Source organism: Heterodontus francisci, chromosome 5 (assembly GCF_036365525.1).
Source record: "Heterodontus francisci isolate sHetFra1 chromosome 5, sHetFra1.hap1, whole genome shotgun sequence".
Taxonomy (NCBI): Eukaryota; Metazoa; Chordata; class Chondrichthyes; order Heterodontiformes; family Heterodontidae; genus Heterodontus; species Heterodontus francisci.
This window is the reverse complement of record NC_090375.1, coordinates 69,531,478-69,544,360: the sequence shown is the minus strand read 5'-3', so window position 1 is coordinate 69,544,360 and position 12,883 is coordinate 69,531,478. Positions and strand designations below refer to the sequence as shown.

The 12,883-nt window shown below is 43.1% G+C and overlaps 1 protein-coding gene across 2 annotated transcripts in view; it reads right to left on the bottom strand.

The window, feature by feature from the left end:
- triqk (triple QxxK/R motif containing) overlaps positions 1 to 12,883 on the bottom strand; it is a 143,558-nt gene that overhangs the window by 74,822 nt on the left and 55,853 nt on the right. For both annotated transcript variants that reach the window (XM_068031610.1, XM_068031611.1), the window contains exon 2: positions 12,725 to 12,807. In XM_068031610.1, the coding sequence (XP_067887711.1) occupies positions 12,725 to 12,785 (61 nt within the window). In that variant the 5' untranslated portion in view covers positions 12,786 to 12,807. The remainder of the gene's footprint in view (positions 1 to 12,724; positions 12,808 to 12,883) is intronic.

Genomic DNA, 12,883 nt, shown 5'->3' with positions numbered 1-12,883 from the left:
CACAAAGGGCACAAAATTCTTGAACTGCATTCAAGCAGTTACACATAACAAGCCCAACGAGAGGGGGCGCAATTCTAGATTTAGTCTTCGGTAATGAAGCTGGGCAGGTGGAAGAAGTAACAGTGGGTGACCATTTTGGAGATAGTGCCCATAATACAGTTAGTTTTAGCATAATCTTGGAAAGGGACAAAGATAAAACAGGAGTAAAAGTTCTAAATTGGGGGAAGACAAATTTTACGAGACTGAGAGGTGACTTGGCGAAAGTGGACTAGATGCAGCTACTTGAAGGAAAATCAGTGGTAAACCAGTGGGAGGCATTCAAAAGCAAGGTACTACAGGCACAGTGTAGGCATGTCCCCACAAAGATAAAGGTTGGTACTGCCAAATCTAGAGCCTCCTGGTTATCTAGAAACTTAAGAGGGTAAATTAAAGCAGAAAAAGAAAGCTTATGACAATCACAAAAATCTTAATACTTTAGAAAGCCTAGAGGAGTATAGAAAGTGCAGGGGTGAAGCAAAAAAGGAAATTAGAAAAGCAAAGCGAGGACATGAAAAATTATTGGCAGGTGAAATCAAGGAAAACCCAAAGATGTTTTATCAGTACATTAACAGCAAGAGGATAACTAAGGAAAGCACAGGGCCTATCAGAGATGTAAAGGAGAACTTATGCGTGGATGCAGAAGATGTGGGCAGTGTCCTTCTGTCTTCACAAAGGAGAGATTGATACAGACACTGTACTTAAAGTGGAGGTGTGTGAAATATTGGATATGATAATCATAATGAAAGAGGAAGTACCAGATGGTCTGACATCCTTGAAAGTGGATAAATCGCCAAGGCTGGATGGATTGCATCCCAGGTTATTAAAGGAGGCCAGGGAGGAAATAGTGGATGGGCTGAGGATCATCTTCAAATCCTCAATAGATACAGGCGAGGTACCAGACGATTGGAAGTCTGTGAATGTTGTACCATTGTTTGAAAAGGGTGCGAAGGATAGGCCAAATAATTATAGGCTGGTCAGTCTGACCTTGGTGGTGGGTAAATTGTTAGAATCAATTCTGAGGGACAAGATAAACTGCCACTTAGAAAGGCACGGATTAATCAGGGATAGTCAGCATAGATTTGTTGGGGAAGATCATGTCTTACTAACTTAATTGAGTTTTTTGAGGAAGTAACAAGAAGGATTGATGAGGGTAGTGCAGTGGATGTGGTCGACATGGACTTTAGTAAGGCATTTTGACAAGGTCCCGCATGGCAGACTGGTCAGTAAAATGAAAGCCCACGGGATACAGGGGAATGTAGCAGGTTGGATCCAGAATTGGTTCAGGGACAGGTAAGAAAGGGTAGTAGTCGAGGGCTGTTTTTGCGAATGGAAAGCTGTTTCCAGTGGCGTTCCACAGGGCTCAGTGTTAGGTCTCTTGCTGTTTGTGGTATATATTAACGATTTAGACTTAAATGTGGGAGGCATGATTGGGAAATTTGCAGATGACACAAAAATTGGCTGTGTAGTTGATAGTGAGGAGGATAGCCGTAGACTCCAGAATGATATCAATGGTTTGGTTGAGTGGGCGGAAAAGTGGCAAATGGAATTCAATCCAGAGATGTGTGAGGTATTGCACTTTGGGAGAGCAAATAAAGTGAGGGAATACACAATAAACAGGAGGATATTGAGGAGGTTAGAAGTGAGACACCTTGGAGTGCATGTCCACAGGTCCCTGAAGGTGGCAGGACAGGTAGATAGAGTGAAGAAGGCATATGGAATGCTTTCCTTTATTGGTCGAGGTATAGAATACAAAAGCAGGGATGTAATGCTGGAACAGTATAAAACGCTGGTTAGGCCACAGCTGGTGTACGACTTACAGTTCTGGTCATCACATTACAGAAAGAACATAATTGCTCTGGAGAGAGTACAGAGGAGATTTACAGGAATGTTGCCAGGGCTTGAAAGTTGCAGTTATGAGGTGTCCTGCTGGGCCCCCACCTGCCAAGAATGAGGCACATTAATTTTGTCATGAACATTGATTTTAAACTGTTACTGGAGTGAAGAAAGGACTTGTTAAACAGATCAGCCGTGGCTGGAAAATACATTTGCATATTAACAGACGGTGCTTGGAAGGACAAAGGAACATTCCCTGACACATTCAACCCAGATTGGACCTTGATCACCAGGTATTGTGTGTAAGAGGAGCATTCCAGAGACTGCTAAGGTGATACGATCCAAGACGTGGTCAGACCAGTTAGTCACATGACTAACCTGCTTGGCAACCTGGTTTTCTCTGAATTGTTCAAACAGTTTGAACGGAGAATGTCTGTTTTCTCTTGGACTGAGAAGATCTCTCCTGTCTGCTCCCATCTCTTTCTCACAAGCCCCTGAATCCACTCAAGACACATGAACCCCAAGAGAGAAAAGTCTCCTACAGTGAATAAGGTTTAAGAATAGTACTGGGCCCCAACAAAAAGCAAGATCTACCTACAATCAAGGACTATACAGTGAGCTCGAAGAACGGTAACAAAAACTCTTCAGATATTACCTCAAACTTTTCATTTATTTTTATCGTCTGCTCTTTTCGCATGTGTGTATCGCGTATGCATGCGAGCGTGGGCGCGTCGTCTAACCGTAGGCGCCAACCGAATTAGAGTTTAAGTTTAAGAAATTTCAATCATTCTTCTTTAAACCTAAGAAAACCTGTTTGTGCCAGATCCTTTGCCTTATATTTGGAAAGTGGTGAACAAGGATTCACCAAGGGGGCAGCTAAAAACAGTGTATTTAAAAATTTAACCCTGTTACAGCAAGACCAGGTGAAGGTTGAGTGGGACTCCTAGACACCTTCCTCACCTGGTCCTAACAGAGGAAAGATTGGATTGCTTTCTTTCGAACAGTGGAGGCAGAGGGGTGACTTAATTGAGGTGTACAAAATTATGAGGGGCCTAGATAGAGTAGACAGGAAAGACCTGTTTCCCCTAGCGCAGAGGTCAATTACCAGGGGGCACAGATTTAAGGTGTTTGGTAGAAGGATTAGAGGGGACATGAGGAAAACCTTTTTCACCCAGAGGGTGGTGGGTGTTTGGAATTCACTGCCAGAAATGATGATGGAGGCAGAAACCCTCAATTCTTTTTAAAAGGTACCTGGACATGCACCTGAAGTGCTGTAACCTGCAAGGCTATGGACCAGGTGCTGGAAGGTGGGATTAGATTGGGCGGCTAGTTTTTGCGGCCAGCATGGACACGATGGCTGACTGGCCTCATTCTGTGCTGTAATGGTTCTATGGCAATATGATTTTAGCCACATCCGTTAATTTTAGCAGTTAAGGACTTTACACACAATACTGGTAAGTGTACTTCACACATGCATATATTTGAGCATCTAGCACAATTCAGTGGAAAACTTTGCAGTATTTCTCTTCCACCAAAGTTTGAAATTCTGGCATGAATTTATCAGCCATAGCACAGCTTCTACGTTTTTGTCTAGCAGCTGCAAGCAGTCTTTGGCTTCATTAGAGTTACTGCAGTGAATTTTGACTTGCACAACAAGATGTGCCAACCCACCCATACTTTCCAACCAGACTGTGACTAGATGCTGCTTGTCCTTTGCCATGATGCTCATTATTGGTTGGGCTTGCTGCTCTAATGCGGATTGGTCCAGCTGGCTGTAATGCCAGTTCCCCTCTCCATAAAATAGTGTTACACACTACTTTTGCAGACAACCGATAAGCAGTAACCAAGAAAGTAAGTACACACAACAATCTAAAAAACACTCAAACTCTGCTTTTCATCCTACCATTTTACCAACAAAAGTTCGCATGCATACACCATGCAATTAGGAATATGGAGATTACTTTCCCAATGACAGTGTCTATTCCTCTTTTTTATGCACAAATCAATAATGCAAATAGCCACATCTGGATTCCCAATTAGCCATAAGTGCCTTGTGTGACGACCAGGTGAGGGGGGTCCAGGGGTTTCCTCTCAGCCTTTGCCTGGTTTAACCGTGGCAGGGTCTAAATTTTAAAAACACCGTGTTTCAGCTCCCCCTTAGTGAATCCGTGTTCACCGCTTTCCAATGGTAAGGCAAAGAAATCAATTCAGACAGGTTTTCTAAGATTTAAATAAGAAAGGTGGAAGTTTGTTAATCTTAACCTCTAATCTGGTTAACGACTACAAATATGCGACATGACCACTTGCAGCAGTAGACTTCCTGGGTCTCACTCTTACTGCAGTTAAAGCCACAGCTTGTTCTGCTGTGCTTTCCATCAGGTTCCCTACTTCACTGAGCGGGTGTGCTCTGATTAACACTACAGGTTTTCCCTTTAGTTTCCAGCAGTCAGCTCTTAAATGCCCTGCTTTATTACAATGGAAGCACACAGGTCTCTGAGTCTCACTCCTGCTGACAGCACCTTCCTTTTTGGCTGGAGGAGGGCCCCCAGCGTCTCCTGCTTTTCGTTCCCTCCCAGGACTGCTTGGGCTTCTATCACCTTCCCACCTTTTGTCCTTTTCAGATTTGTGTGAGTGATTGGGAAAGGTTTTCCCCTGGGAAACTGACTTATAAATGAGACTAAACTCATCGACCAGAACTGTGGCTTGCCTTGCTCTATGAGTCTTCTGTTCTTCTACATGTCTTTATGGAGAGTGGGGGAGAGTTTTTAAATTCCTCTGGCAAAATTACTTCTCTGAGATTTTCATAGCTGAGCTGTACGTTAACAGCCCTCAGCCACTGGTCAAAAGCCAGCTGCTTATTTCTCTCAAACTCCAGGTAAGTTTGATCAGCTTGCTTCTTGAAGGTTCTAAACTTTTGGCCCGATAGCATTTTTTGGCAGTTCATAATTTGATGAGCTCTCATCTGGCAATATAGAATAAACCTCATGGGCTTTTCCTAATAATTTACTCTAACAGCAGAGTCCAAGCCTCAGCTGGCCACTTTCACTACCTTGCCAGTTTTTCAAAAGACACGAAAAACGCTTCCATGTCTCCCTCATTAAATTTTGGGATCAGTTGGGAAAGTTTTAACAATTCTGTACCCAGCCCTGAATTACGCTCCTCCATACTGGCCAAGCTTTCACTGGGGTTACTCTGTTTTCCCCTAGCTAACTCAAGCAGCTTCAGCTCTCTTTCTTCACATTCTTTCTGCAAGGTTCTTTCTCCTTCCTCTCTTTTTCTTACCCGTCTTGCTTTCTCACTCTCTCCTCTCTTTCTTCACGTTCCTTATGGAAGGCTCTTTCTTTCTCCCTCTCCTGTCTCTCTTTTTCTTTCTCCTGTATCTCCCTTTCTCTTTCCCTGTCTTCTAATTCAAGTTTCCTTTGTTCCAATTGTATCGCTGCTCGTAGTCCCCTGTCTGGGTCTACTTCTAACCCTGTTTCTGCTTCTTCAGATTCAAAGGAAAAATGGTTGGCCACTTGTCTTAGGAATTCAGACTTCCTCGCCTTGCCACGTACAGTGATCCCACACTGCTCAGCCATTTTCCTCAACTCCTCCATAAACAGTGACTTTGCCTTGTCCCAACTTACTTCACCCTGGCTTGGGGAGCTACTAGCTTCAGTCGCAGATATGTTAGTATTCTAGCACCCACAACCACAAGAAAACCTGTCTTGAAATCTTTTCTCTTTTTGTTTGAGATCAATTTGACTTCCCACTCCAATTTCTCATTTGTCTGTGGGTCAAATCCAGGACGGTAGCCCCCAAATTTCTGTTATGACCAGGTGTCTAGGGGTTCCCTCTCAGTCTTTGCCTGGTTTAACCGTAACAGGGTCTCATTTTTAAAAACACCGTGTTTTAGCTCCCCTCTTAGTGAATCCTTGTTGACCACTTTCCAATGGTAAGACAAAGAAATCAATTCAGACAGATTTTCTTGGATTTGAACAAGTAAGGTAGAAGTTTATTAATCTTAAACTCTAATCAGATTAACGACTACAAATATGCGACCCGACCATGCTAGCATGCATACACAAAAAACACAGGCAGATAGAGACGGAAAAAGTAGAAGGAATAAAGGGGAAAAGTTTGAGGCAATATCAGTCCTTTAAGTTCAATGTAAAGTGTTTGTTTGCTGGTCAGTCCTGCTACTCATTGGGGCCCAGCTCACGCTTCAACATGTTTCGAGGTCGGAGTCTTTTCTCTTTTGAGGTTTATGTGTCTTCTGTGAGTCCGGTGGCTTGGGAGAAAGCGAGAGAGAGAGAGAGGCCTCCTTGCTCCAGCTTCAGTTTCAACTGCCTTCTCTGTGGCACAATTCAAATAAACTGCAGGTTGCCCAACAGGTTAGTCATGTGACTAGCTGGTTTGACCACTTCTGTCTGTGGATGCTGCCATTTTAGCAGTCATCCTGGAATGTAAGCTTCCTCACCTTCAATGTCCATTTTGGGTTAAGTGGTCCAGGGAACAGTCCTTTGTCTCTCCAAGCACTGTGTTAGTATGCAAACGTTTTTCCAGCCAAGTGCACGGTGGCGCAGTGGTTAGCACTGCAGCCTCACAACTCCAGCAACCCGGGTTCAGTTCTGGGTACTGCCTGTGTGGAGTTTTCAAGTTCTCCCTGTGACCGCGTGGGTTTCCTCTGGGTGCTCCGGTTTCCTCTCACATGCCAAAGACTTGCGGGTTGATAGGTAAAATTGGCCATTGTAAAAGAAAATTGCCCCTAGTGGAGGTAGGTGCTGGAGAATTGAGGGAAGGTGGGGATGTGAGAGGGAACATGGGATTAATGTAGTTTTAGTATAAATGGGTGGTTGACGGTCAGCGTGGACTCGGTGGGCCGAAGGGCCTGTTTCGGTGCTGTATCTCTCTATGACTCAAAGTGTCTGGTGATTCTTTTTACAAGTCCTTTCTTCACTCCAGCAACAGATTAAGATCAGTGTTCATATGACAATTAATATACCTCATTCTTGGCAGGCGGGGGTCTGCATGACACTTGTAACTTATGTATTGGACAAACCTGGCTTTCGCTCAGCATTTCCCACTCAAGCACACATTGGTTACCAGCATCACGAGATGCCGGAAAGGGCTTTCCTCCATGTTACAAGTTGTTCCCCACCTTATATCAATATAAATGGCCGATCATCATTTCCAATGCATAAGTGTCACCCCAATTACAAAGACTGGAAGTATGTAAATAGTTATGATATTCTGATTTTTTTTTTTAGGGACTGCAGACTTACTTCTCAAACGTGTGGTGATGATGTAAAAATATAGCTATATTGAAGAAGCACTACTTTCTAATGTATATAATTGCCCTTTGCACCTGCCCCCTTTGTTGGCATTCCAACATGGGAATCCAGAACAACAAACACAGAATCGTCACTGTCTTTTTCATCATCTCAATGCTGCTACGATAATACAAAGTTCTTTGCAATTCTTTCAATATTGGAATGTTCTCTAATTGAACCATGCATACATATGGAAATATGTGGGCCTGTTGGGGACAAACATTCAGTTTTACAGGACAATATCTGTTCAGGGGGTATTCTGGAGAGACAGAAATCCACTCTCTATTGTTACGACCGACCGTTCCAGTCGAAGCCCCCAATCAAAATATACGATTCTGATTGTGGGGGAGAAACACACTGTTAATTCAATCCCGTTGCTCCACAGATCGCCCAACATATCATTTAAAACTTTCCAAGTTAAAGAAAGACCCAGCCAAATTGCACCATCTATTAACCAAACCAGGTGTCTTTAAAAAAATCAACAAATTAACTCTTTAATTAGAAGAACTAAATTCTTAAACATTATGAAGATATAAACAGCATTTAAAATAGAAAAAAATTAGAGTCCTTGCAAATTTACAGTCCAATGTTGCTGGAAGTCCTCACAGAATGTTGCTTGAAGTCCTCACAGAATGTTGCTTGAAGTCCTCACAGAATGTTGCTTGAAGTCCTCACAGTCGTCCGATGCGGGAAAAAGGTTCTTACACAGTAGAACAGTCCGTAGTCTAACTTCAGCAGTAGGTGATGCTTCCTTCTTCGGCGACGAATTTCAACAATTAACAACTTGCGAACGCTTTCAATAGAATCAATCTGACTTTAGAGTTTTTTTGAGGAATAAAAGATTGTCACAGTCTAACTTCCCTTCCTTCAGTTTAAATTATCAGAGATCTCGGTTTTGGCTTGACATTTCTTTTTAGAACTTTGAGAGATAATAATTAAACAGACTAAAAATCCTATTCCTTCAATTTAAATGGTTGTGAGCTCTTTTTCAGGTGTGCTAAATACCACAGCTGTCTGTGTCCTCTGTTAGAACAAACTGTCTTCAACGAAAAGCCATTTCAAAATTGAATTGTAACAAATGTATCGCTTGCTACTCACTCCCAGTGGCTGTATCTATGGTAACGAGAATGCACCCTTTGAATCGCAGTCTCCAAGTGGCTGTTTCTAAGGCATCAAAAAGGCACCTTCCTTTCACTCCTGAGGCTTGCTGGTTCTTAAAGCAATACTGATACTTTTCAAACCTTAAAGGCAAACCGCATATTTCCCGGAGAAGGAAAAAAAAACTACATGATCATGACACTATAACCACAAGGAAATACTTCTGTATCTTCCCTTTAGCCTTCTGAATGCACCCACACTCCACTTTAAATACACTGGATTGAGAAAAATTACCTCAGAGCTACTGTACATTTATGACACGATCACACAAATGCTGAAGATGAAAACTCGCTAGCATTCGAGTTCATTTTCTTTGATACTCAGAAATCTGCATTTGGTATTACTTCTAGGCCCTGCAGTGACCTTTTGCTCAGGTATGGAGAACAGAGTTGAGCTTCAAACTCTATGGGGGTTTGGAGGCAGGGAGAGCATAAAATCCGGTGGGATGATGGTGGGGGTTTCCCACCTCCGCCAAAATTTAGTCCAGAGCGGGAAGGCCTGTGAACAGCCTTCCCGACCCGCCATTATTTGAGGCCCTTAACGGGGCAATTAACCCTAAATTAAGGGCCTCTTCCCGCCGCAGCTGCAATTAGAAAAAGTGTGTGGGCTGCTTCCCAGTTCCGGGGGCTCCCTCATTAAAAGGCACTTAGTACCTGAACAAGGGTCCCAGCATCGGGAAGAGGGGTTCCACCGAGGACAACCCCTCTGTCCTTGCTGCCGATCCTCCTCACACACCCCCACCCACTCCACGCGAGACCCCACCCACCCAGACCTGCCTGAGGCCAGGTTTCAGCGATGCTCCTCAGCGCCTCTGCAGTGGCACTACAGCTTCCAGCCTCTGATCGGCCGGAAGATCTGCAAGGGCAGATCTTCCAACGATGGGGTCCTTGAACCCGTGGAAGGCCCACCGCAGTTCACTTAAGTGCCTGATTGGCATTTAATTCGGCAGGCCTTCTGTAGAAAAGGCAACGTGGGGATATCGACGTCAGTTCCTCTGGACATAGAGACCCCTGCCGCCAGGATAAAATTTCCCCCATGTCTCAAAGAACAAAGAACAGTACAGCACAGGAACAGGCCATTCGGCCCTCCAAGCCTGCGCCGATCTTGATGCCTGTCTAAACTAACACCTTCTGCACCTCCGGGGACCGTATCCCTTTATTACCATCCTATTCATGTATTTGTCAAGATGCCTCTTAAACGTCGCTATCGTACCTGCTTCCACCACCTCCCCCGGCAGCAAGTTCCAGGCACTCTCCACCCTCTGTGTAAAGAACTTGCCTCGCACATCCCCTCTAAACTTTGCCCCTCGCACCTTAAACCTATGTCCCCTAGTAACTGACTCTTCCACCCTGGGAAAAAGCTTCTGACTATCCACTCTGTCCATGCCACTCATAACTTTGTAAACCTCTATCATGTCGCCCCTCCACCTCCGTCGTTCCAGTGAAAACAATCCAGGTTTATCCAGCCTCTCCTCATAGCCATTGCCCTCCAGACCAGGCAATATCTTGGTAAACCTCTTCTGTACCCTCTCCAAAGCCTCCATGTCCTTCTGGTAGTGTGGCGACCAGAATTGCACGCAATATTCCAAGTGTGGCCTAACTAAGGCTCTGTACAGCTGCAGCATGACTTGCCAATTGTTATACTCTATGCCCCGACCGATGAAGGTAAGCATGCCGTATGCCTTGACTACCTTATCCACATGTGTTGCCACTTTCAGTGACCTGTGGGTCATGCCCAGATCTCTCTGCCTGTCAATACTCCTAAGGGTTCTGCCATTTACTGTATACTTCCCACCTGTATTAGATCTTCCAAAATGCATTACCCCACATTTGTCCGAGTAAACTCCATCTGCCAGTTCTCCACCCAAGTTTCCAACCGATCTATATCTATATAAGTCTACTACTCATCTCTGCAATATAACTTGCTTCCACCTTTTCCCCATCCCCTACTGGGGATGGGGAAAATTCTAGAGTCCATTATCAAAGATTGTATAGCAGAGGACTTGGAGAACAGTGGTAGAATCGGACAGAGTCAGCATAGATTTACGAAAGGGAAATCATGCTTGACAAATCTACTAGAATTCTTCGAGGATGTAACTAGTAGAGTTGATGAGGGGGAGCCAGTGGATGTGGTTTATTTGGACTTTCAGAAGGCTTTCGATGAAGTCCCACATAAGAGATTAGCACGTAAAATTAAAGCACATGGGATTGGGGGTAGTGTATTGCGATGGATAGAAAATTGGTTGGCAGAAAGGAAACAAAGAGTAGGAATAAACGGGTCCTTTTCCCGAATGGCAGGCAGTGACTAGTGGGGTACCGCAGGGATCAGTGCTAGGACCCCAGCTATTCACAATATATATTAATGATTTAAATGAGGGAACTAAATGTAATATCTCCAAATTTGCAGATGACACAAAACTGGGTGGGAGGCTGAGTTGTGAGGAGGATGCAGAGAGGCTTCAGGGTGATTTGGACAAGTTGAGTGAGTGGGCTAATGTATGACAGATGCAGTATAATGTGGATAAATGTGAGGTTATTCACTTTGGTAGCAAAAACAGGAAGGCAGATTATTATCGGAACGGCTATAAACTGAGAGAGGGGAATATGCAATGAGACCTGGGTGTTCTCGTACACAAGTCGCTGAAGGTAAGCATGCAGGTGCAACAGGCGGTTAAAAAGGCAAATGGTATGTTGGCCTTCATAGCAAGAGGATTCGAGTACAGGAGCAGGGATGTCTTGCAGCAATTATACAGGGCCTTGGTGAAGCCACACCTGAAATACTGAGTGCAGTTCTGGTCTCCTTATCTGAGGAAGGTTGTTCTTGCTATAGCGGGAATGCAGGGTCTTAAAGGGATCAAAGGATATGGGAGGAAAGCGGGAACAGGTTACTGAGTTTGATGATCAGCCATGATCATAATGAATGGCGGAGCAGGCTCGAAGGACCGAATGGCCTACTCCTGCTCCTATTTTCTATGTTTCTATGTTCCTGAAACTGTGCAAGTGGAAAGAATTAGAGACTGAAGAAACAAGCACAACAACAATTACAGGAAGACAGAGATCCTTTACTTGACCATGTGCAATGTTATGAGAACAATAAGCAACTATTATCTGACAACATTTAAAATTTTCTATGGGTCGGGCAGTAGCATAATCTGTAACAACACCAGCAGCTGCAAGGGGCACACATTTAATTCCTCATACAGAAATCAAAACCCGATGGCTTTTGTTGTCACAAAGTACATTAGTTCAGGCCTATATTTGAGCTACCCACCCAACCTCTTGGCTTTAGGTATCTGGGGTGACTATAGAGACTGGCATAGAAACTGAGAGAAATTTTCCCTCAGAAAAATATTACAAAAACCAGCTTTTGAGGTACCTGGGTCCTGATCAGATGGTCATGTTGATGGTGTTTCCTTTAAATACGCAGGCCTGGATTTTCTGCTTGATAGCACTTTATTTTTAGTGCAGTTCGCTGCGAATGATCCAAACCAGAGCAAAGGTTTGTGGAATTTTAAGCTCAAAACACGTTTCAGTGCAAATCGAATTTCTGCAATTATTTGCACTAGTTTAAAAACATTGTGCTAGGAGTTGGACACGCGCACCAAACCATCCTCCTGATCGATTTAATCACCATTGGGAATTTCCACTAATCGCACTGGTTTGCAGGCCTTCAAGGAAATTAAGATTTTTTTGGATTCAAGAACACCAAATAGCATGCCTTAATAGCTTTTTTAAACTTAGTATGAAACTGACTTCTGTACACAAATAGAACTGGAGCTGTATAAAGTCATTTTCAGTTATTTAAAATCAGTTATTCACAGGTGCTGGACTAGTGACTCTGATTAAAATGCTTATTTTTTGTGATAAACCCATTTTCAGCTGTTTTAATTAAACTAAATTTATCACTCTTCAATATATCAAGGGATACTTTTTAAAGCAAAAGGTTCATGAAAAAGAAATTACAGGATAAAATGCTGCCTGACTGCACTGGTTCCTGGCAAATTTTACATTCAGCGATATGCAAATGAATTTAAGTGGAAACGTGAGGAAAGAAAGGCATTTATCAAAACTAACTTTTGGACGCAATTTATGAACATATGAATTCAGAGCAGGAGTAGGCCAAATCACTGAGTACGCCCAAAGCAGAAACTCTACTCTGTAAACTATGGAGTGGCTATTGCAAATTGGAGTTTTGTTTTTTTTAAAAGTGTAATTTTTCAATGAATACTCAAGAAGGCCCGGACTATTCCTTCAGCAAAATATTATGACATATAAAAATGGCGCAGTCATAACTATTTCTATAATTATTTCTCAATCTGCAATAAAATGTAATATTTAAAGGATTAAAAGTAATATCTGTAATAATCTAGAATGTTACTGTACCTATTTGTTTCCGGTAGTGATCGATTGGGATTTTAGAGGCACCAGCATCTTTCCTTCCCATTTTCAATTTTGCAACAGAACATCTACAAATTAAGAATATTTCAATCAGGAGATATTTTCAAAAAAACTTTAAACATTTGAGTAATTAATACAAATATT